The 25,832-nt window shown below is 46.7% G+C and overlaps 1 protein-coding gene across 4 annotated transcripts in view; it reads left to right on the forward strand.

Moving 5' to 3' along the window:
- CC2D2A (coiled-coil and C2 domain containing 2A) overlaps positions 1-25,832 on the forward strand; it is a 120,346-nt gene that overhangs the window by 37,596 nt on the left and 56,918 nt on the right. For all 4 annotated transcript variants that reach the window (XM_047797982.1, XM_047797981.1, XM_047797979.1 and 1 more), the window contains 9 exons: positions 416-578; positions 4,109-4,245; positions 5,388-5,519; positions 10,030-10,239; positions 10,863-10,969; positions 13,313-13,453; positions 16,105-16,261; positions 17,343-17,581; positions 21,300-21,477. In XM_047797982.1, the coding sequence (XP_047653938.1) occupies positions 416-578; positions 4,109-4,245; positions 5,388-5,519; positions 10,030-10,239; positions 10,863-10,969; positions 13,313-13,453; positions 16,105-16,261; positions 17,343-17,581; positions 21,300-21,477 (1,464 nt within the window). The remainder of the gene's footprint in view (positions 1-415; positions 579-4,108; positions 4,246-5,387; positions 5,520-10,029; positions 10,240-10,862; positions 10,970-13,312; positions 13,454-16,104; positions 16,262-17,342; positions 17,582-21,299; positions 21,478-25,832) is intronic.

Raw genomic sequence — 25,832 nt, forward strand, 5'->3', positions numbered from 1 at the left:
TACTTTTCTCACATATTTTATTATAGATATATATTATGTATATGTATACCCTTTCTTATATTCTTATATTTCTTATATTTTCATATTCCTTTTTTTAAATTTTTTTTTATTTTTTGTCTTTTTGCCTTTTCTAGGGCTGCTCCTGCGGCATATGGAGGTTCCCGGGCTAGGGGTCTAATCAGAGCTGTAGCCGCCGGCCTACGCCAGAGCCACAGCAACACCAGATCCAAGCCGAGTCTGCAACCTACACCACAACTCACAGCAATGCCAGATCCTTAACCACTGAGCAAGGCCAGGGATCGAACCCGCAACCTCATGGTTCCTAGTCGGATTCGTTAGCCACTGCGCCACGACGGGAACTCCCTACATTACTTTTCTTCTCTTCCATCGTGGTCTATTTTTTAATGCATCACAGGATGAGGAAGAACTGCTTGAAGGCAAAGATGCTGAGGATCTCCTGCTGGGCTTGGATCAGGCAGCTGAAGATTTTGTGGCAGTTAGACCCGCAGATTATGAAAGCATCCACGTTCAGCTGCAGATGGAAAAAGAACTCCTGTTCATACCCAGCAGACTGACAGGTACTTGCTCTCTTTATCTTCCTGCTCAGCTTAGGCATCTTCGTTTTCCTTCAAATGAAATATGGTTGGTATAAAAGGTTCCTGATTTTCACAACCAGCCCCAATTTCTAATCTGATTTAATGATCAAGAAATATGTTCAGGTGCTCCTGTTGGGGCTCAGTGGGTTAAGTGTCTGAGGATTTGGGTTTGATCCCTGGCCTCACTCCGTGGGTTAAGGATCCGGCATTGCCACAGCTGATGGAGGATGGAGATGAGGAGATGCCCAGAGCTTCTGTGCCATTTGACTAACTCCTAGTCTCCTGCTTCCTCTCTTTCCTGGGTCTCCCTTTGCGCCCTTTCCCCTAGAATTTTCTTTCCTCCTGAGAGTGCCTGAGGGATCCCCCACCCAGTACCAGCAGTTCACACTTAAAAGGGCAGGGCAGCCAGAGTCCCACAGGAGCACCCCCTCAGGCCGAGAAGGGGACCTGTGCTTTCCTGACCTGGAAGTTGGATTTTGTTTCATCTGTTCTGTTCTTTCCGAATTCCAATTAAAAGCTGAGCCGGGAGTTCCCATTGTAGCAGATATGACTAGGCTCCATTGTTGTTGTGACCGTGGTGTAGGCCAGCACATAATAGCTCCGATTCAACCCCTACCCTGGGAACTTCATACACCGCAGGTGCAGCCCTAAAAAGAAAAAGAAATGCTGAGCCAAAAGTAGATTATTGTTTTTTGAGAGATCAGTTCGAATCACCGAAGTATTACAATTCATTGGACATTTCAAGTTTTAAAGTAAGTAGCTGCAAAAGTGCCCAAGATGATAACTTTGCCATAATAATAACAATAGCAATAATAATAATAATTATTATTATTATAGTGAAGGCATTCTGTGCCCTTGATCTACCAGGTACTTTTCTTCCTTTCTGTCTTTCCTTTTTTCATTTCAGGGCTGCATCCTCAGCCTATGGAAGTTCCCAGGCTAGGGGTTGAATGGGAGCTGCAGCTGCAGGCCTGCATCACAGCCATAGCCACTCAGAATCCCTGCCGCGTCTTCCACCTGCATCACAGCTCACAGCAAGCCGGATCCTTAACCCACTGAGCGAGGCCAGGGATCAAACCCACATCCTCATAGATCCTAGGCGAGTTCATTACCACTGAGCCACGATACGAACTTCTCACCAGGTATTTTTCTAAGCTCTTGATGTGTATCAACCAACGTGGGCTGGAGAGGTGACCAGGGCTGGAAAAGTGATCTTTTCCATGCCCATTTTGCAAATGAAGTAGAAGCCAGAGGAATTACAGATCTGGTCTAAGCCCATGAAGCTTGTAAAGCAAGGCACATCCCTGATGTAGGTGGCCCGCTCCCGAGGCGCCCACCTGCGCATGCGCCCTGCTGCTGCCTGGGGATACAAGGACGCGCACAGCGGCAGCCCTCGCCCAGGAGGAGCTTCGTCGCTTGTGCTTTTGTTCAGAGGACTCACTGTTAATGAGTGAGTCGGCCAGAAGCTGGGGGTTGGCAGGGACCGTGGAAGAGGCTTCACGCGTCCTGGTTGCACTGCGCCTGCTCAGAGCGGGGAGTCCGCACGGATCCGGCTTCCTTCCCGCTCTGCTCCGGAGGGAGGGCCTGCGAGGAGGCGACGCCACCCCGAACACGCAGACCCAGCGCCGCCTTCGTGAGGTGGGGAGCTTATTCCCCTATTCTCAGTGCCCCACCTGAAGACAGAAGGAAATGAAACTAACCTGTAAGGTGACTCCGAACATTCATTTTTATTTTGAGCATAGAGAAAGTGATCTGAATGAAGTGCCTGTGTTGTGACTAGCACATAGCATGGGATGAAAAATACGAATTTCTATTGCTCCTGTTCTTATTACTGTTTAGAAAAGGGTCTCCATATAGAGTGGGTTCAGCCCAGGGGTGCAGGAGGAAAACATCAAGACTTCTACTAATGTTGATTTTTAATCTCATCCTTTCCTAATTTTGTATGTGCAATAGTGCATGATAAATGAACATGCATATACTGGTATACTGGGCGGGTGCTCAAAAAGGTTTTTGGTTTTTTGGGGTTCTTTTTGTCATTTGAGGGCCACACTCAAGGCACAGGGAGGTTCCCATGCTAGGGGTCCAACTGGAGCTGTAGCCACCGGCCTACGCCACAGCCACAGCAACGTGGGATCCTTAACCCACTGAGTGAGGCCAGGGATCAAACCCACAACCTCCTGGGTCCCAGTCAGATCCGTTTCAGCTGCACCATGATGGGAACTCCCCAAAAATTTCTGATGAAAAGTTTTGAAGGCCCTGGGTTAGCGGGGGCTGATGTCTAGACATGCGGATGGAGGGATGGGGCACAGAAAAAAGAGTAGAACTGTTGTCTGCTCCAGGTTTTCTAAGGACCCAGAGGTAGACTTTTCTAGGAATCCTTGCATTAGTTTTTTGTGTTGTGTGTGTGTGTGTGTGTGTGTGTGTGTGTGTGTGTTCATGGGTTTGGGATGCAGAGTGTCCAAAAGGCCATACACTGGAAAATTAGCAGATTCAGGGCTTTGGTGTTGTCTAGAGTGAGATCATCAAAAAACAAAAGCGAGTCTCCACCTTTCATGGTTCATTCCCAGATTACATCCTGACCCTCAGGTCAGCATCTCGTTTCTCCTCTAGCCCACTCTGCTGTAGAAGCAGAGGTCTTCTTAGAATCGTGAACTTGCTTGATCACACCCAGCCCAGGGCTCTCGGAGACAACCCCCCCCCCCCGCCGCCACCCCAACGTCCTCCACCCCAAGCAGAATGCAGGCTCTTCGGAGACCTGCCAGGCTCTCAGGCTCTGCCTCCCGGCCACTCAGCACTGCCTTCTAGATGCTCCTCTGTTTCCTACTCAGTACACGCTGTCCCCTTGCACAGATACACCTCCTTTCCCCGACCCTGGCTCCTTCCTCAGCCTTCAGGAGTCAGTGCTCCTTTGTTCACTGCTTCATCTCGAGTCTGTCCCCTCCCTGCTCTGAGTTACTATCACGGGCGGATCTTGCTCAGCCGTGGCACTGCCACTGACCCTGCAGAGCCCCCCGGGTGTGGGGCCCAGGGGGGCTCTCAGCCAAGATCTGTCTGTGAACGAACCACACAGAGCGAGTGAGGGAATCCATGAGGTCATGGTCACCTTGACTCAGATGAACTTTGCCATTGACAGAGCACTTCCTGATATGTGACATCCTTTAATTCTCCCAAGACCCCAGTGAAATAGATGTCATCAGCCCTTTTGTAGGAGCACAGAGTTCCAGATTTGCCCACCAATGAGCCCGGGAGCCACACCTCCAACGAGCACACACCCCTTGCAGGGCGTGAGGCTGCTCGGCAAGTTAGGTGTTGAACCATTGCATGATTCTCCCAAATGATATTTCAGGAAACACCTTCATCCATTCCCTGGTTCTGCTTCTAGAAATCAGTTTGGAACCTGTACCCTTTCCAAGAACATAGAATCTCCAGTAGTGGCTTGAATTCATCGAATCGCATTTTGAAACGTTTAGGCTGGCACTGGTGTGGCTCATATTTCTTTATGAACTCTCCAGTGCCTACGTATAAAAAGCTTCCAGAGAATGTGCAGCCCAGGTTCCTGGAAGACGAAGGCCTTTACATCGGGGTGCGACCGGAGGTGCCTCGAACCAACCAGAACATCATGGAGAACAGGCTGCTGACGCAGGATCCGGTGAGCGCTCAGCCCTGCTCCCAGCGTGGCCCATGAGGGGCTTCCCAGGGATTTCCAGAGGCTCTTTGTCCTGATGGGCGGGCCCTGCAGCATGTCACTCACTTCCTCCCGAGGGTGTCTGCACAGTGGTTCCATCTTTTTATTTTTTCATTTTGTCCTCAATGTGTTTAGTGACTTCCAGACATCACACCCTTTTGGCTGCTCAGATCCCATCTCCTGCAACCTGGACCCAAGCTTTTCCTGCTAAATCAGGTGTTGGCAACCTTGTCGCCATTCAAAGGAAGATCTTTTAGGGCCGCACCCACAGCATTTGGAGGTTCTCAGGCTAGGGGATGAATCAGAGCTGTGGCCACTGGCCTGCGCCACAGCCACAGCAACACGGGATCTGAGCCATGTCTTCGATCTATATATACCACAGCTCACGGCAACACCAGATCTTTAACCCACTGAGCGAGGGCAGGGATCGAACCTGCATCCTCATGGATGCTAGTCAGATTTGTTTCCGCTGAGCCACAACGGGAATGCCACAGGAAGTTTTAATTGTCCAAAGATAGGGTGTTTTCAGTTCTTTTTTTCAATGGTTGTCTCTAAAATCTTTAACAAGGAGTTCCTGTTGTGGCTCAGTGGGTTAAGAACCTGCCATAGCATCCATGAGGATACAGGTTCGATCCCTGGCCTCAGTCAGTGAGTTAAGCATCCAGCATTGCCGCAAGCTTCTGTGTAGGCTGCAGATGCAGCTCAGATCCGGTGTTGCAGTGGCTGTGATGTAGATTGGCAGCTGCAGCTCTGATTCTACCCCTGGCCCAGGAACAGCCCTAAAAAGAAAAAAAAAATTAAAATAAAAGAAAATCTTTAACAAAGGGAAACTATGTCTTCCTTAAGCACCCATTTAAGATTTTTCTTAAACTTTTTTTTTTGGAGAGGGAGGGGTTGAAAACTATATCTTAAATTATTGGGGGGGGGCGGGATCAGTGAAGACTCCGTTTGTAGTAGAAACCGACTTTCAAACATCAGTGGGGCAGGGGAAGGAGTATGACATGTGTACACTGACAAAGAATTTCCCCACAAAGGCTGTTTATTTTGTACATCATTTTCTGTCCAATTAGAAGAAAATGTTGCTCTTCCCTCTGCTTGATCCTCAGGGGAGGAGGTGGTTCGGCGATGATGGCAGAATCCTAGCTCTGCCCAACCCCATCAAGCCATTTCCTTCACGCCCACCTGTGTCACCACGGGAGCAGGACCTTAAGGCAGAACTGGAAACGCTGTATAAAAAGGTGAGCCTCCCTCCCACTTAAATGCATGAATTTGCTCGAAAGTGCTTTGCTTTTGAATAGCTTGAGGTGATGCATTTGTTACATTCTATTTTGACTTAAAAAAATAATTGACTGCCTTACACATAAAGAACAAAGGGCAGACCTATCATATGAGTCTCCTGCCCTCACAGAATCCCTTCGGCATCAAGGAATGGTTTTGCCAGGTAGGAATGGCTAAGGGGGCCTCGTTCTTCACAGGTCCAGGGTAGCTGCTCATATTTTTTTCTTTTCTTTCTCTCCTTTCACATATACTGCAGGATTACATCCCACTCATTGTCTGTTGTATAATGAGATTTTATGGTATTTTTCTCAGCTGGTACCACGCTGCCCGAGCTGTGTCTTGGCACTGGTGCTCACCAGGGTGACCTGGCCACCGCCTCCCTTCCCACCTACAGGGATTCCTCCTCCTCGTACTTCGAGAGGGAAGAGCTTCCTATCTTGTGGGCAGAAATAGGAAGACTGAGGAAGAGAGTTTCCACCAAGAGGGGTCGGTCATCCTGCATCACAGGGAACAAGGAGTTAGAGCCGGGAGAAAGCTGCAGGGGCTGAGGTCTTCCAAAATTGTTTCATACAGGGTTAGACGTCACACATCACGAAGCACAGATACTCTGTCCGGGCACCTAAGCAAGAAGCAAAGGGTTTGTGTTAGAGGGAGTTTCTAATATTAACTTGGTTTCTTTGTTTCTCCGGAACAGGTTGCCTGTTAATCTCACAGCTGACTTGTATACCTCAGGCTTTTATTTATTTATTTATTTTTAAATGTAAAACCTTCTAGTGATTCAAAGTACAATGCATTTTGTTCGGGATGAATATTTTGACAATTCTACTTCTTTCCTAATTTTTACCTTTTCTTACATTTATTCAGGTTTATCCGATGCAAAACCCATTTTTCCCCACAGCTCCGTGTAATAGGCGTGCCTCTAAGAAGCAGTGTTAACTGCAAAAACCAAACAAACGAAAACAAAAAAAAAGAAAACAGTATTAAATGCATACGGCCTATATTTTCACTTTAATCTCCAAACACCTTCCCTCGGGGAGTTTTGACACCATGCAGGAGCAGAGAATTCGATAAACAGGCAGAGACTGTTTTATTCACGGGTTTTTTTTTTTCTTCCATCTTTTCTCTTCCTCCTCCACTAACCAAGGGCAAATACTATTTATTCCTGTTCTAACCCTAGCACTTAGCAGGAAGCCCGGGGCCCAGGAACACCTCAGTCCAAGTGTGCACCGCATATCATTTATTAATATATTATTAAATATCAACGATTTAGCTGAGCCGGATAGATCCAGAAGAAACGCCTTCTTTTCTGCTCCTCTCTTTGACTTGGCTCTTTCTCCTGTAAAACAGTCACTGTCCTGGGGCCTGGCTTAGTCCTGGTGTCCGAATGATGGGGAACCAAGCCAGTGTGCTCCATCAGGAGTCTGCAGTCCTTGAGGCCTTAATGGAGCCCTGCTGAATTTACACCTCGGAGCCCTCAGGTCTGATGCTATAACCCAGCAGGACTGACCAAACCCATTCGCAGCTGGAGTCAAGCCTTGTTGTTCTTTGATTCGAAATGCTAGACTGCCAGTCAAAGGAGGGATTGTATGGGCTCCCGTTTGATCAATTGGGAGGTTTGTTTAAAAGGGAGTTGGTATTCAGCCCTACTTCTTTGAACATTTTCCTTAATCACTGAGGGGAAAAAAGTAGTTATTAAAAGTGAGATATTGGAGGTCCCATCATGGCACAGCGGAAACGAATCTGACTAGGAACGTTGAGGTTGCGGGTTCGATCCCTGGGCTCGCTCAGTGGGTTAAGGATCCGGCGTTGCCGTGAGCTGTGGTGTAGGTCACAGACACCGCTCGGATCTGGCGTTGCTATGGTTCTGGCATAGGCTGGCAGCTATAGCTCCAGTTAGACCCCTAGCCTGGGAACCTCCATATGCCACAGGTTTGGCTCTAAAAGGACAAAAGACAAAAAAAAATGAAAAATGAAAAAAAAGTGAGATATGCTAGGGGCCCCATGTGGCACAGTGGAAACGAGCCCGACCAGTATCTCTGAGGACGCAGGTTCAATCCCTGACCTTGCTCAGTGGGTTAAGGATCCGTGTTGCCGTGAGCTGTGGTGTAAGCCACAGAAGCAGCTCGGATCCTGCATTGCTGTGGCTGTGGCATAAGCTGGAAGCTAGAGCTCTGACTCAGCCCCTAGCCTGGGAACTTGCAAGTGCAGACCTAAAAAAAAAAAAACCAAAAAACAAAGGCAACTAGGGCTTTCATAAGGTACAAAGTATTGGTGGAATATGACCTCTAAGGATGGACTTTCCTCACTATAAATCCAAATCGAGATTCAATTCAGCATATTTTGGAAGGTACTAGTCAGTCCACTGCTATTCAAGCCTACCATGTGTGTAAACACATCCCAGTTTTAGAAGAACTTTTTTTAAAAAAATAAAAAAAATCTATCGGTTTTCTCATCAATGACAGACTGAATATTATTTTGGGGGAGAAAACTTGTTCTTTTAGGAAAATACGAGATACATTGTATGGAACTCATAAGTCCTAAATATACATAAGTAGTCTGCTGATTTGGAGGAAAATAAGTATGAAATTGAATGGCTAAGAAGAAATACACCTTTCTATTTTGACTCATGAATACTGGTACAAAGCAGACAACAGCACAGCACACCAGCAAATGTACTGGTAGATGAAGGTTAGATTCGAATATATAGGGGAACCTCCATGTGCCGCAGGTGTGGCCCTAAAAAGCAAAAAAAAAAAAAAAAAAAAAAGAAGGACCAAAGCTTCACTTCTGACTTGAGTGTTTGCAACTTCCATTTAACCTCATAACATGTAAATAATACATTTGGGGGCCATGTACTCTTTTTTTTTTTTTTTTTTGTCTTCTTGCCATTTCTTAGGCCTCACCTGTGACATATGGAGGTTCCCAGGCTAGGGGTCTAACTGGAGCTGCAGCTGCCAGCCTACGCCAGAGCCACAGCAATGCCAGATCTGAGCCGCATCTGCAACCTACACCACAGCTCACGGCAATGCGGGATCCTTAACCCACTGAGCAAGGGCAGGGATCAAACCCGCATCCTCGTGAACGCTAGTCAGGTTGGTTAACCACTGCGCCACGACGGGAACTCCCATGTACTCTTACATTATCGTGTTCAGGATAACATAAACCGCTTCCAAATGCTCCTCTTGGCAGAGGGGGAGGATGGAGTGAAGCGGGTCAGTCCCACCTCCTGACTGCAGTCAGTGTCTGATGAGGAGAGCAGAGCACGTGAAGATGCAGAAGCAAAAAGGCCTCCTTCCTGCCTCGAGCGCAGCCCGGAGCAGCAGTATCAACATAGAACATCTTGACTTTTTATTTGTTTGTTTTTCAGAGCCGCTCTCTGTGTATATGGAAGTTCCCGGGCTGGAGATCGAATCGGAGCTATAGCTGCTGGCCTACACCACAGGCACAGTAATGCCAGATCCGAGCCGCATCTGCAACCTACACCACAGTTCACGGCAACACTGGATCCTTAACCCCCTGATGGAGACCTGGGATGGAACCTGCATCCTCATGGATACTAGTCGGGTTCATTACTGCTGAGCCTCAAGGGGAACTCCATCTTGACAATTTTAAGCAAGAAAAACAGAGATTTATCTGACACACTCTGCACCAAGTGATCCAGGAAAGTCTCAGTGGAAATTTCCACTCCTGTTTTCTACACACTCAGCTGCTCCGCCTCCCTCTTCCTTTGTTATTTTGCAGACTGTCTGACCTTCTTCTTCCCCAGGGAAATTAGGTGCCAGCATCAAGCTTGGTTCAGTGAGTGAGTCTCTGGCTGTTCTGTACAAACTGAAAACTTCCCCACGCGGAGAATATATTTCTGATCCAAATAATTACCAGTCTGGACTAGAATCTGTGCTTCTCATTAAAAGAATGTCAAGGTCACCAGCTGCAAAACCCAAGATTTCCAAAATCTTGAAATGGGCGAGTGGCATGACAAAGATTAGGACAATGACTTCGTAGAAATAAACCCCAAAAGACCCAGGAAAGCAAGATTGCAATGGCTTCTCTTACTCCTTGTCTTTCTTTTGACTTTTTTTTTTAATTTTCGTCTTTAACTGCTGTATAGTTGATTTGCTGTGTTGTGTCAAATTCTGCTGGACAGCAAAGTGACTCAGGCGTACACATATATACCTTCCCTTTCTCATAGTATCTTCCGTCATGATCTGTTCCAAGAGACTGGATACAGTTCCCTGGGCTGTGTAGGACCTCGATGCTCATTCATTCTGAACATAACAGTCTTCATTTTACTTTTTAAGTATTCAGAGAAGAGCCGCCCCCAAAGCCCTAGGGAACAGGGAATGGAGCCCTGTTCTCCTGGCTTGATCAGAGGAGAGGGTATTTTACACCTGGCTTCTCCCTTTGCACATCAGAGCCTCACCGAGCAAGGACTTTAACTATGTCCCCCGTGCTTTCTGCTCTCTTTGGCAGGCAGTAAAGTATATCCACAGAAGTCAGCATATGATTGGATCTGGAGACCTTCCTGGAAATTTCCAACTGGACATTGACATTGCAGGGCTAATCTTCACGCATCATCCCTGTTTCAGCCGAGAGCATGTTTTGGCAGCCAAGCTGGCCCAGTTATATGACCAGTACCTTGCAAGACGCCAGAGAAACAAGGCACAATTTCTAACCGATAAGGTACTTATGATCTCGTCTGTGCCAGTGGCTGATGGGCCCCAAACAACAAAAATACCTTTCGGCAGCAAATGCACATGTGCGTCCTTCCTGCTCCCTCTGTCTAGGACGTGCTATGTTGTCCTACCTTGAGGCAAAAGAATGGATACGACAGTGTACATTTAACGTGTGTGAATTCAGTGGCACATGGAGTTCCTGTTTTGGCACAGCAGAAATGAATCAGACTAGTATGAGGATGAGGGTTCGATCCCTGGCCTTGCTCAGTGGGTTAAGGATCCCGCATTGCCGTGAGCTGTGGTGTAGGTCACAGACGCAGCTCGGATCTGGCGTTGCTGTGGCTGTGGTGTAGGCCGGCAGCTGCAGCTCGGATTAGACCCCTAGCCTAGGAACCTCCATATGCCGCGGGTGCGGCCCTTAAAAAAAAAAAAAAGAAAAAAAAATGAATAGAAGCAATAGCTCTCTGGCAAAATTGGCTTTAGTGAAAGCATGGAGACAGCTGGATGCTTGAATATCCATTCGCAGGTTGCTGGCCTCAGGTTGCCCTGGAGAAGTGGGAGGGTCCCAGCACGTCATCACTTCAGTGAGTAGAACTTCTAACTCAAAGTTTGTGTCCGCATCTCTCCAAGCTCCAAGCTCTGAGAAATGCTGTTCACATGGGCCTTGATCCAGCAAAAGCTCCTAAGTCTCTTGAAACAACCTCCAAAGCCATCAATGAATATAAATCTGAAATTCGGTGAGTAACGTCTGCGAGTATAACTCCTGCCCTTTTGTTTCCTGTACTTGTTGAGAGTTTGTTTTCTTCAGAGTTTTTCTGAATGTCCTGACTACATTGAGTCAAGGGAAATAATAGTATGTATCCATCATTTAAACACCAGATTTGAAGCCCAATAAAAGAATGGGGGGGGGCGGTATGGCAACTTCCACGCTCTGCTGGTGGAAACAAATACCGTTAAAGCCACCTCTTCAGAGAGCGCTCTGGCCAGCAATGAGCAAAGAGCCAGAAATGCCCATAGGCTGGGACCTGGCAGTGCTGCCTCAGTCACGTGTACTCTAAGGAGCTGTGTGCACAACTGCTCTGCGGATGTGTGCAAGGACCATTTGCTGAAGCTCCCTAGAGATGCTGATGAGCAGCCTGGAGCCCCAGCCCCGAGCCATCCGCCAAGCCCCTGGCGGGCACAGCTACAACTCAGCCAGCGGAACGGGAAGCATCTCCATGTCGTTCTCCGTAAGCAGCATCTTGAGCACACTGCTGTCCTCCGAGCTGGCCCCGGGCTCTGTAAGAAAAGAGGAGACACGGGTGTTGGTGTCACATGGGGGGCACGTCACCCCTCTCCTGGATCTTCACCTTCCTCTATGCTCAATTTTGATCTAATAAAATTCTAGGATCCCAAATCCCCATCCGGTCACCACCTTATCTCTGCATTTCCCTTCCCAGCCAAACTTCTGAAAAATATCTTAAATGCAAATATTGCTAAATATGCTGTCCTTACGCCCTTCCCTCCCCTTCACTGTCTAACCCGTCCTCATTCCTGCACCCACCTTTCCTCTGGGCGATCTGGTCCCTACATCTGGGCCCTTATCCAGAACACTTTATGGCTCTTCAAGAAGAGCGTTTCTTTCTTTCTTTCTTTTTTTTTTTTAAGGACCATACCTGTGGCACACGGAAGTTCCCAGGCTAGGGGTCATTGTAGCTACTGGCCTATGCCACAGCCACGCCAGATCCAGGCTGTGTCTGCAGCCTATACCACAGCTCATGGCAACGCGGGATCCTTAACCCACTGATCGAGGCCAGGGATCAAACCTGCGTCCTCATGGATGCTTGTCGGATTTGTTTCTGCTGAGCTATGACAGGAACTCCAAGGAGAGTGTTTCTTATTCTAGTTCACTGCCTTCTAGATCTTCTAAGTTCTCCTGAGAGTCCCCAGTCTTAGCCCCCCAACCACTAACTGGCTGCCATCTTCCTTTCCCATGATACTAACTGAATGATTAGATACCTAGACCTTTGTGCTTCTCTGTACCATCTGCACAGACTGAGTCATCAAGCACAGCCTCCAGACATCAGCCTTTCCTTCTCGAGCTCAGGAGGTGCTGATTCATGAAAGCCTGCCCCCACTCCCATGGTTTCCTAGGGCACTCACTCAGCCCTTATCTACGTGCCTATCCTCTAAGCTCAACTGTAAACTCCCTGAGGACAAGACACATCGTATCTCCTAGACACTTCTGAATCCCCCGAAATGGCACCTGAACTTGCTCAAGAAAAAAAATCAAATTCCTTAATTAACTATTTAATGGCATCGTAGAGTACATTTGGGTTATGGATTTGGCTGTCATTTGTAGAGGGGGCTTAACATAAGGCATTTAAATAATTCCCAAACTGGAGTTCACGTGATGGCACAGCAGAAATGAATCCGACTAGAAACCATGAGGTTGCAGGTTCAATCCCTGGCCTCACTCAGCTGGTTAAGGATCCAGCATTGCTGCAAGCTGCGGAGTAGGTCGCAGATGCATCTTGGATGAATGTAGCTGTGGCTGCGGGGTCTGCTGCAGCTGCAGCTCGGATTCGACCCCTAGCCTGGGAACTTCTGTATGCCACAGGTTCAGCTGTTCAAAAAAGACAAATTCTAATCTATTTAGCACTGAAAACTCACCAAGGCATGAATGTAGAACTTGTGATCTGTGTTAACACAGGCAGACTTTAATATACTTGTTAAATGTGACAGCAACATACTTTCCCTGTTTTCAATTATTTAGTTCATGAGAACTGCGTTCCCTTATTTTTATAAGTTCGAAGGTGGCTGTTTAAGATTGCAAAATATTCATGAGAATTTTAAATGGTAACTTAGTTTAATTGAAGCCAGACTCTCCCGGAGAAAACAAAATCAAATAACGTCTCAAAATAGACCAGCATCCTACTGACTTCAAATTTGTATTCACAGCTTTGGTTTTCTAGTACGACAGAAATAGTGTAGCTGTGAAATTAGCTATACAATCACTACAGTGTTGTTAGTTTCTTTTTCTAATTTGCAAACTCACCTGAATAACTTTTTAATATACACCCATGTATTCTGTCTTGTAGGCAGACAAGAAAACTGCGTGACGCTGAACAAGAGAAGGATCGAGCATTGCTTAAGACCATCATAAAAGTTTGGAAAGAGATGAAATCCCTTCGAGAGTTCCAGAGGTTTACAAATACACCATTGAAACTTGTTTTGAGAAAGTAGGCTTTTTTCAAAAATTGTCGTATTGGGTTAGATCATGCATAGAGGAAAATGTATAAAAACATAGATATAGTTTTTAAAATACTTTAAAAAAATAGCTGCAAATGAATAACCGCATAGCCACTCCCCAAGTTAAGAACTAGAACAATACTGGGAGCTCCCTGTCTCTAAGCAGGTTAAGGATCCAGTGTTGTCACTGTAGTGGTGCGGGTTTGATCCCTGGCCCAGGAACATCCATATGCTGTGCGTGCAGCCAAAAAAATAAATAAATAAATCCTTCCTCTGAGTTATCCTTCCTCTGAGGAGATACACTACTGTATCGTCTCCTGTGATCGCTTTCATTTTATTTTTCAAATTCATCTGTAATCCATTTGGAATTGATTTTTGTGTATGGAATGGAGAGAGTATGCGTTGATAATATTAATACTGCCGAACTGACTAGACTTTGATACATAATAAGAGTAAAGGGAGTTCCTTTAGTGGCTCAGCGGCTCATGAACCTGACTAGGATCCATGAGGATTCGGGTTTGATCCCTGGCCTTGCTCAGTGGATTAAGGATCCGCATTGCCGTGAGCTGTGGTGTAGGTCGCAGGTGTGGCTTGGATTCCAAGTTGCTGTGGCTGTGGTGTAGGCCTCTGGCTGTAGCTCTGATTCGACCCCTAGCCTGGGAACTTCCATATGCCATGGGTACGGCCCTAAAAAGCTAAAAAAAAAAAAAAACAAAAAAGGGAGTCCAGTTATCACAACACAACTCTTTTCTGTGTATTAATTCAAGAGCATCTCTGCCGCGGGCTTTGGTCCCTTCCTGTTTGTTTCCTCTACGTGAAAAGTGACGAAAGGGGGCAATCACCTGATGCTTTGCTCTGAACACAGGTTTTAGCTGTAGAGATAAAACCTACAGAGATAAGATATGGCTGCAAATTACTGTTTGGAGTTGTAATTATCATAAAACTGAGAAAACATCCTACAGGTTCCAGGAAAAATACTAGACTTGCTTTATCAGGACAAGGACCATGTCACCGGAGGACATTTGGTCCCAGACGGCGATGCACCTGTCACTTAATGGCGCTTAGCTCAGCTAATATAAAAACAAATTTAAATTGTCTGTCCCACAGAAATCATGAATGTCTCCCAGATATTCCAGTGTTTCCGCTTCTGAAGTCCATTTTCCAGGCCACCCCTCTCATCCAGAAGCAGAGCATAAATATATACAGAATTGTTTTCTCCTTCCTTCTTTAAGTTTAGGAAAAACCAAAATTTATAGGAAATTTACTCTTAAGTCACCTCTAGGTTACAAACTTCCTTTCCGTGACACTTCATGTCCCTTTCCCCCATAAGTAGCTGTGTCCTAAATTCTTTTGGAGTGTCCTTTTTTCACATTCTTGACTCATCTAGCTACCTTAGTATATAGCATAATTTTTTCCTATAAAAATATTTAAATTTGAACTAGCTTATGCATGCCTCTGATTAGTAAGGAGAAAAGCAAATGGGTTGCTGCATATCAGAGATGGAATATGACTGGGGGAGCAAATTTCCCTGATGTTGATAAATTTCAGGTGTCACTGTGTTTCCAAAGTGATGTGCCTTGTGGGGGCTGTTACCTGCTAACCCACCAGGGCCACACGTGTACATAAGCAAACATTGGTCAGCTCCAGGCACGAGACTAAGTTTCTCTAAAAAGGAGGAGGAGGAGTTCCCTTGTGGCTCAGCAGGTTAAGGACCCAGCATTGTCAGCTTAGGTGGCTTGGGTTTCTGCTATGGTGCGAGTGCAGTCCCCAGCCTGGGAATTTCCACATGCTTCAGGAGCAGCCCCCCAAAGAAATAAAAACATCAAAAAGGAGATGAAACTTCAGGGGAGTAGAACCTGCAGGCTGGACCACGTTGGTCACATTAGGAGATAAGTGCAGGGAGCAGGCTGAACAACTTTAAAGTACCGGGTGGGATGTGCTGGGTCCCATGCTTACCTCTCCCCCTCCCGGGGAGTCACACTGCCCACTGCCATCTACAGGGCTCGGCAAAGCTCTTTACAAAGCAACAAGGAACGCTTCACATTTGTTCATTGTGTTGATTTGGCCACAGCACCCTTTTTTTGTAGGGCATCTCACAGAACCATCGTTCTACAGAATACACTGTGGGAAACATTGCTTTGAGTTGGGCGCAGCTTTGCTGGACTGTCAGCAGCATCGTCAAAGAAAAACTCAAATCGTCAGTCCAGCGTCAAAGAACTGGTTTCAGGGACTCAGTAGCCACATAATGAAGTGATTCCGTAGAGATGTGAAGAATTAACAGAATACCTACCATGAATCTGCTACCCCTGTATGTGGAGAACTCACTGTATCAGTGTGCCATCTGCATCATGTAACCCAGTGTGGCTATTTTCCTTCACGGTGAAGAGATTAGACTCATATTCCAGCTCTCCTATTCACCAGCTCTGTGTTCTTGGGCAAGTCACTTAACCTCTCTGTGCCGCAGTCTTCCCATGTATAAAACCCCAGTGGTAATAGTATCTGCATCATAGGGGTGTGAGCTCACCTATGCAAAGCTTTTATAAGAGGACTCGCCACAGAGCAAGCCCAGTACAGGTATTTGTGTTATTGTTCTATCGCTTAATTTCAAGAAATAACCAAGGGGCTGTTACTTATCTTTCAGGGAAAAAGTTGACCAGAGAGCAGAGGACGAAGCATATGAAGCAGAAATTCAGGCTGAGATAAGTGAGTTGTTGGAAGAGCACTCGGAAGAGTATGAGCGGAAGATGGAGGAATACAGAGCCGCACAGCAGCAGTGGAAAGCCTGGAAGAAAGCCCAGGTCTGCAAACAGCCTTGAACTCAGCTGACCTTGGAGCCAGGAAGGGTCTGGGAGGGCGCCCCTCCAGACAGGAGGAGGGAAACTGGGCGGGCAGACTGGGGTCCCCCGCTGGCTCTGCTCTCACTCTCAGCTCCCTCAATAGGGACAAAAGGATAAAGAGTGAACCTGTTAGTTAACACACGGTCGAAAAAGCCACCCAGCCAACTGATACCAGAGCCAGATTTTTCCAAAGACGGTTCTCTTTGCGTGAACAGACACGTAATAATGCAGTGATCGCTCATGGATCTAGCACAACACTATGCTGAGTATTCCACGTGCTTTAACTGGTGCTTCTGGGTTTCCCCCCAGAAAATTATATCTCTTTGTACGCAGGACCCTGCAAAATATGAATCCGGGGGCAGTAAAGAATGGATCAGTGTGCTCTGCCATACCAGTTGTGCTCCTAAGCCTTACTTTAACTTCAAGATGTGTTCTTAGGTCTTTAGAAGCCAGAGCGATGATCACAGGAGTAGCTGAGGTTTGTTAAGCTCTTGCTAGGAGCCAGGCCCTGTGAGAAGTGCGTTACAGGCACTGTGTCATTTCTACAGCCCTGGAGAGACTTTCCTATGGTTGTTCCCGTTTTGGAGATGAGAAAACTGAGACACGCTGAGGTCAGATGGCTTAATGAGCTGCCTGGGTGCACCCAGCTGGCTGGGGTGGAGCTGGGTTTATGTTTAGGTCTGATTCTCAAGACTGTGCTTTTATTTTTTGTTGTTGTTGTTGTAGTTTTTTCTTTTTTGGAAAAAGCTGCAGCATATGGAAGTTCCCAGGCCAGGGGTCCAATCAGAGCTGCAGCTGCCAGCCTGTGCCACAGCCACGGCCACACCAGATCTGAGCTGGGTCTGCAACCTACGTTCAAAGCGGCTTGCAGCCACCGCTGAATCCTTAACCCACTGAGCGAGGCCAGGGATCAAACCTACATTCTCCTGGATACTAGTCGGGTTCTTAACCCTCTGAGCCACAGCGGGAGCTCCCGAAGTCCATGGTTTTGAAAGAAATTCCCCAACGCCTGTTTGACCTAAGTCTGCCTCTTACTCGACAGAGGGCCAAAAAGAAGAAAAAGAAACAAGCAGTGGAAGAACATGCCGATGAGGAGATGGAGGAGCCAGACCCCGGGGAAGAGCCTGTGAAGCCCATCCCTCCGGAGCCCATGGACCAGGCTGTGCTAGAGCAGCAGGTGAGGGAGAGGGCAGCCCAGAGCCGGAGGAGGCCCGGGGAGCCCACGCTGGTCCCAGAGTTGAGCCTGGCGGGGAGCGTGACACCCAACGACCAGTGTCCCAGGTGAGCAGATGCTCCGACCAGAAATGGAGTCGACACTCACACACACACACACACACACACACACACACACACATATACACGTGTACCCCGTGGAGTGTACATCTGACCTACATGGAAAGATCGGGAGAATCATGAACTCTCTGTAGATAGACACTAGCTTGCACCGTGTGAAATTGCAAGTATTTGTTCAGATTTTCATGATTTCATTTGGTTCACTCACCTGCTACATCCCCACTGGCCACTCAGAGTTCACTACCTAAAACTGCCTGTAGGGGGTGCTCTGCACAGTGCCTGCCTGAGCAGCTTCTGATTTGGAGCCTCTACCTGTAACCTCAGAGGGTCTTCTCTGTCCACTGCGTGCATATCCCCACTCCCAGGCACAGACACCCAGGTCCGTCCTTGGCCCTTGATTTCAGCTGCCCCATGGCCAACTTCTTTCTTTGAAGACCCTGTAGAGCCTCCCAAAGGAACTGTGGATGTTCCCTCTAGCATGTGATTAAGTCAGGCCATCTGAGGCTTACCCTCCAGATCTGGTAGAAATACAGTTCCACTCATTCGTATTTGATGTCCAAGAGCTATATAATGTTTATTAATCTGTACATGTAATTCGTAAACATATATACATATATCCATATATATGTATATGTATGTTCATCCTCCTTTTAAAAATTGTATAATTCGGAATTCCCCTTGTGGCTCATCGGGTTAAGAACCCAACATAGTGTCTGTGAGGATGCAGGGTTGATCCCTGGCCTTGCTCATTGGATTAAAGATCCAGCGTTGCCGCCAGCTGTGTCATAGGTCAAAAATGTGGCTCAGATCCAGTGTTGCCGGGGCTGTGTTGTAGGCCTCAGCTGCAGCTCCAATTCAGCCCCTAGCCCGGGAACTTCCCTGTGCCTCAGGTGTGACCCTAAAAAAAAAAAAAAGAAAAGAAATGAATAAAATGTAAATTAAACACAAAACTTTATAATTTAATACAACAGTTTTTTAAATTTCCTATTTCTTTCTTTCCTACACTTTACAGAAATGGGTCTTCAAGTATAGCCTCAGGACCAGCAGCATCAGCTTCACTGGAACTTGTTGGAAATGCAAATTCTTAGGCTTTCCCAGTGAATTAGAAGTTCCGAGTTAGGGTCCAGGAGACTGTGTTTTCACAAGGTTTCCAGATGATTCTGATGCATGCTATAGCACAGTGCTACCTAGGAAAGGAAATCTATTGAAATAATGGATATCCCCAGATCCAGGACTTAATGCTCCAGTAGACAGAAGACCTGTCATGAACACAGGGAATGTCTCGGATTGGAATCTTTAGCGTAAAAAATGAGAGATCGGTCAAGTCAGTCAGCCGCAGAGATGACTAGGATGTGGGGGTGAACAAGGATGTCATGAAAAGACGCCTACGTGCTTCTTAGTTTCAATTTTCTATTAATGTACTAATAACTTACTTTCATATCGGAGCTTCCTGTGCATTTTCACGTGTTCTCTCAACTTCATGGCATTCAGACGTTATACATAAATAAACGATTCCCCAGCACTAAATTAGTTACTTTCAAGCCGCAAATACCATACCCCATAACTTTGTCATGAGCACTCAACACATGTGATTATGCAGCGTGGTTATTAAAAGGAACCATGTAGACTTGTTTGAACAGTCTTTGATGGTGGCGTGCCATTTGACCAAGAGCGCAAACTTCAGTCTGAAGTTTCTGAGTTTTCACTGGGTTGGAACCTGGTTGACTCTAAACCAGGTGGCCCCAAGCCAGTGATTTTAATTGACGCCCTTCATCGGGCCATCAGGTAAGGGGACCATACACAAGAAGGGGGTGTTTTAGGTCTGTTTGTAGCATGACGTTATTGGCAATACGCCTTTTAAAAACTCCGAGTGAGGTCTTTGAGCGTCTTGTGTACGTCTTGAGATTTGGTGTTACATGTCCTTTATAGAAAAAAAAAATTCAAGTTCAGTGGAGCAATTGCATGCCTGAGATGGGCCTAAATTTTAGACGTGTAAAAATTAAAACTACCCACTCAGTTGTGATAATGAAAACCTTCTAAAGACGGACCGTGAGGTTGGTTACCCAACATTGTGAATGTACTTATGCCACCGAAGGGTGTACTTCAAAACAGTTTAAAGGGGGAGCTCCCGCCGTGGCTCAGCAGTTAATGAACCTGACTAGCATCCATGAGGATGCAGGTTCGATCCCTGGCCTCACTCAGTGGGTTAAGGATCCGGCATTGCCATGAGCTGTGATGGAGGTCGCAGATGGGGCTCAAATCCCCAGTTGCTGTGGCTCTGGTGTAGGCTGGTGGCTACAGCTCCAGTTGGACCCCTCCATGTGCTGTGGGTGTGGCCCTAAAAAGGCAAAAAGACAAAAAAAAATTAGTTTAAATGATGTTGTGTATATATCACCGTAGTATTTAAAAAAAAACTACCACCCAAAAAAAAAACCCTGAGTGTGTTTTAGAATTTTATGTTCTAACCATTTCATTTCCTTAACAAGCTGGAGTTGCTACTGACTTAACCAATAACTGGCATTTGGGGCGGGCATCTCTGCAAATATATACAGTAAAATCAAAGACAGCTCTTGAAGGTTTGGGCGGTTTTTTTCTTTTTGTCTTTTTAGGGCCGCACCTGCATCACGTGAAGGTTCCCAGGCTATGGGTCTAATCGGAGCAGTTGCTGCCGGCCTGTGGCACAGCCACAGCGTCACCAGATCCAAGCCGAGTCTGCCTCTGTACCACAGCACACGGCAACACTGAATCCTTAGCCCACTGAGCGAGGTTGAGGATCGAACCCTCAACCCCATGGTTTCTAGTCAGATTCATTTCCTCTATGCCACGACAGGAACTCCAGTTTTGAAGGTTTTAAACTTCCTGGCTATGGGAACCATGTGCTTGCCAGGATACCTCCTATCTCCTATCGGGATTCAAACGACCTTTAAAAATAAGGAGCAGTTCTTAATCCCCTGCAGCCAGTAAGCAGTGACTCACCATCAGAAAATGTTAAGAAAAAGCTGGGATCTTGGAAAAACGGATTTGACCCAACTGCTACAATATGCTATTACACTTTTAGGATAAAATATCCTACCCAGGCATAAAGCACTAGTAGCTTTTATGGTCTGAATTTACTCCATTTAACCAATAACGCAATTCTGTTTACTTAAAATGTTGGAATGGAAGTGTAAGGCTTGTTTGGAAAAAGTAAGGAGCCCAGTGATGCTTGGAGCACAGTTCTAAATGGACCTTTTCTGAGGCTCTTACTTCCTATCACAACGTACATGATATTAAGCTCTGCGAGACCCATGGCTATCTTGCTTCAAGGAAGATTAAAGTGTTCCCGTTGTGGCGACTAGGAACCATGAGATTGCAGGTTCGATCCCTGGCCTCGCTCAGTGGATTAAGGATCCGGCGTTGCCATGAGCTGTGGTATAGGTTGCAGATGCGGCTTGGATCCCTCGTTGCTGTGTCTCTGGTGTAGGCCAGTGGCTAAAGCTCCGATTAGACCACTAGCCTGGGAATCTCCATATGCCATGAGAGCGGGCCTAGAAAAGGCAAAAAAAAGGACAAAAAAAAGGATGATGAAAGTACCCTATAGAGTCACCTCTAGTGTATCCGAGTCACCTCTAGTGTATCCTGTTCAGTTCGGCGCTCGTTTGCCAAAACTCCAGTTACACTTAGGGAGGGGGTGCTGATGCTTCTGGTGAACCGTCTCCCTCTGCAGGGTGGAGGTCTTGCGAAGGGAGGACGTCAGGAGGCGCTCGGTGCACTTGAAGGTGATCTTCAACAACAAGGAAGTGTCCAGGACCGACAGTCGGCCGCTCGGGGCAGACTTCCGAGTTCACTTCGGACAGATTTTCAATTTGCAAATATTCAACTGGCCGGAGAGTTTAACACTGCAGGTACCTTATTTTAATGACAGTTACTGTCCCAGGACTTTGTGGTCCTCCCAGGGGTGAGACGGTTTTAGGTCAGCCATGCGGGTGTCCTGACAGATTCTCCAGGACCACAGTAGGTCAGCTTCCGCCTGGGCAGGTCCTAAGCTCTTCGCAGAAGAGATCTGTTACCCTGCTTGCCGCCTAAAGATGCTGATGGAGTTACTGGCCACGGTGCTCAAGTGTGTGTCTCAAGACAAGGTGGGGGGCGAGGGAGGGTGGGAGCTGGAGCGATCTCTGGCTCAGTCACTGGAGGAGAATTTCAACATTGTGTTATACCACGATCCTGGCACAACCGACTAGAGAAATCAACTTCTGTAATCACAGGTGGTTATGATGGGGGGGCGGGACACAGGTGCTAGGATCCCCCCAAATAATAAAACTCCCCACCAGCCTAAATGTCACCATGAGCAATACATTGAGCTGTGTCTGCATTGCTGTAACTAAGCACCACAAACATGATGACTTAAACCCAACATTCATCCCCTCACAGCTCTGGACGCCCTGAAGTCCAAAATCAAGGTGTCGGCAGGGTCGTGCTCCCTTCAAAGGCTCTAGAGAGGCCAAAAAATGCAACACAGTAAAATAAAGTAAGGTTTACTGCACAGGGTGAAGTGTCTAAATGAAGAATAAAACTGGATGGAGAAAGTCAATAAACACAAACTCCAGAAGCCAGCTCCATGCTTAGCTGTCACCTGCTCCTAACAGTGACGGGTTGCTGGACTGCTGGGAGCACTACAGAGTCTTTCTCATCCCCAAGCACAGAACTGCAAGGATTTCAGCTGAGATTCTTCCTTGACTGCCCCTCCCCGCCTCCCCTGCAGAGGAAGATCAGCAGGTGCAGTGCTGGCGTGAGGCCAGGGAGCAGCTGACCAGAGCAAGGCAGGGAGGAAGGAGGGGGACCCCCAGAAGGATACCCCCCCACACTGAAACAAGTGCAAAAGACAGAAGGCCCTGGCCTCCCACAGGTGCCCGTGAGAGCTCAGGCCACCTGACCAGCCCCCACTCTCCACCTTCCACCAGTGTACTGATATTTTATTTCGCATATATTCTAAAACATAAGAGAAGCCTAATGTACTATCTCCTGTTGACTCTCTTGAATATTAGCTTCGCTGAGGGTGTCACTATCAAAACAGTTTTTTTTTTTTTAAGTATTGTGGATGGAGTTCCCCTTGTGGCTCAGTGGGTTAAGAACCTGACTAGTACCCAGGAGGAGGCGGGTTCAGTTGCTGGCCCAGCTCAGTGGGTTAAGGATCTGGCATTGACATGAGCTGCAGTGCAGGTCACAGATGTGGCTTGGATCTAACATTGCCGTGGCTGTGGTGTAGGCCTGCAGCTGTAGCTCCAATTCAACCCCAAGCCTGGGAACATCCATAGGCCACAAATGCAGCCCTGGGGAAAAAAAAGAGAGAAAGGAGTCTTGTTGATGATCAACCTTCCCCATCGTTGATGGAGACGGGAAGTTGGAGATAGCCTTGAAGTCTTTAAGCGTGGATCTCAGTCTTGAAGAAGGTATGAACAAACCTCAGCATCTTTTGGTAAAATAACCCAGCTCTGATTTGACCCTTAGCCTGGGAACTTCCATATGCCCCACCTGCGGCCCTAAATGTTTTTTTAATTAAAAAAATTCATATGTAAAGAGTAATTCTCTGAAATATTATGAAATGAATTTTTTAAGTGAAAAAGCAAAACTTCATCCTATAATATTAAGAATATACTTGTAGGCAATTATCTTGGCCTTAAGAGCTGGATCATGTCATCCTCTCTAAAAAATTACAAATTTGTCCTTTTTAAATTAATCTTCTTTAAAAAATTACAAATTAAAGGACACTTGGCTAAGTTCTTAAACTATCTATAAAGGTTTGATAACTGATCAAGTCACATATCATAATGGATCAATGGAATATTTTTATGATTGAGCAGCGATTATAGATGAAATAAATTTAGAGAATATAGTATTTCAACTATCTAGGAACAGCACGGTACCATTTGGAAATTTTTCCGTATAATTGCAAATTTTGAATTCGGGAAGGTTTGAGAATTACTGACAACTTCAGGAGGGTAAGGAAAATCACCTGAAGTGCATCTGTTTCTGCCAGTGCTCTCAAATTCTGAACTTGAGCGTGTAATGTGTTTCAGAAGAGATCTTGAGACTCTCAGAAGTATAATGAATCCAGTGATGACTCAACAACCAAGCCCTGAATGTTGCTTGATTGTTCAGAGCCAGCTGAGTGATGCCGAGCCAGGGGTGTACCAGGGCCCTGCCTCGGGAGCTGAAAATCCAGCTAGGAGATGAGGGAGAGACAACTGCAAGAAAGAACGCTCAAGGTGCAGGTACGCAGCACCACTGAAGGGAACAGTGTGGAATGTGATGTTCGACTGTGCGTGTTTTGAACCCCTAGGCCCAGGATCTCCTAGCCAGGCTTGAGAGAGGAGTGCAGGGCAGCCTTACCAAGCAGAGAAGTCCACAGGTGGCCAGGGGTGCCCGGACAGATTCAGGACCTTGCACTGGAAATGCGGAGGAGGAATGAATTAGAGCCACATTGCAGCCTCGAAAGAAAGGGGGACTTGATGATGATTTGACCACAGGGAGTAAAAAAAGGAGGAGACTCAAAGTTGGCCTCGAGGGAAGGGTGAGAAGGGAGCTTCACAGAATGGGAGCTGAGCGGGGCCAGGTGCCTTCCAGAAAGGCCTTGAAAAGTCTGGCTTCTGAGGACTTTCCAAAATCAATGCTTGGCTTTTCACAAAAATGAACTCTGATTTAGAAATAAGCTTTCTGATCATGACCTTCCCTTTTTTATCATTCACATCTATAATGTCACCCCATATTCATCTTCTCAACTCCCCCAAACGAACAACTGTCAGGTAATATTGCTGGGTGACTTTTATTTATTTATTTATTTATTTAGTCTTTTTTGGGGGGGGGGCTGCTCCCCTGCATATGGACGTTCCCAGGCTGGGGTTGAATCCGAGCTCCAGCTGCTGGCCTACACCACAGCCACAGCAACATGGGATCTGAGTCATGTCTGCAACCTACACCAGAGCTCACGGCAAGCAACACCACATCTTTAACCCACTGAACGAGGCCAGGGATCGAACCCATGTCCTCATGGATACTAGTCAGGATCATTACAGCTGAGCCACAGTGGGAACTCCATGAGTGGCTTTTGAATGTCTTAGCACTCTTATTTTTTCCTTATGAATCAGTCCTGTTGAGCGTTCATATTCCCGGCATGGACTGAGATAGGGGACTTTTCCTTTTAACCGAGCCGGCAATAACAGGGGTTTCCCTTCCCAGAGCCTCTCTTGATTTCTCCAGCACTTCTGGAGAACTGCGCCATCAGAGCAGGATAAACAGCCCTATTTGGAGACCCCCGATCACCCTCATCTCGCTCCCTGGGATGGGGGGAGAGAAAGTCAGGACAACAAGAGGAGGCTCCCTCCCTCCAAAGGGGAAGGGAATTCCTTTAGGGTGTGGTTGATTGGAACGCATTTGTCAGCCCTGAGAAAAGCAGGCGGTGCAGAAGATTGATGACTTTGAAAATAAAAAACGGAGTTCCCGTAATGGCTCAGTGGTTAAGGAATCTGACTAGGAACCATGGGGATGCCTCTTTCAGTGGGTTAGGGATCTGGCATTGCCGTGAGCTGTGGTGTAGGCCGTCAGCTACAGCTCCGATTAGACCCCTGGCTTGGGAACCTCCATGTGCCATGGGTGCAGCCCTAAAAAAGACAAAAGAAAAAAAAAAAATCAGAGACACAGGACTTAAGACCACTCCATATAAATGATGGATTCTTTATTTATTTATTTATTTTTACTTTTTAGGGCCACACCTGCGGCATAGCGAAGTCCCAGGCTAGGGACTGAATCAGAGCTATAGCCGCTGGCCTACACCACAGCCAGAGCAACGCCAGATACGGGCCACGTCTGTGACCTACGCCACAGCTCACGGCAACGCCAGATCCTTAACCCACTGAGCGAGGCCGGGGGTCGAACCCTCATCCTCATGGATACTAGTCAGGTTCTTAACCCACTGAGCCATGATGAGAACTCCCACAATGGATTATTTTCTTATCTGTCTTGACTTAATGCCCTTACATGTCTAAGATTTATCTTATCCATGTAATTCTAAATACTGTTAGCAGATAAATTTGCACTAGATTGTTGAGTTAAAGCAAATACTATTCCAAATGCCTGGAAATAATAATCATTTCATAACCAGTCCCCATTTGGTAGCGGTTGTGATTGCTCTTCTAAATTCACTGCTGCCTTACTTTACTCGACTGAAACTTTTGAACAGTTGAACATAAATCGAATTATGTTT

Source organism: Phacochoerus africanus, chromosome 10 (genome assembly GCF_016906955.1).
Source record: "Phacochoerus africanus isolate WHEZ1 chromosome 10, ROS_Pafr_v1, whole genome shotgun sequence".
In the NCBI taxonomy this organism is placed as follows: domain Eukaryota; kingdom Metazoa; phylum Chordata; class Mammalia; order Artiodactyla; family Suidae; genus Phacochoerus; species Phacochoerus africanus.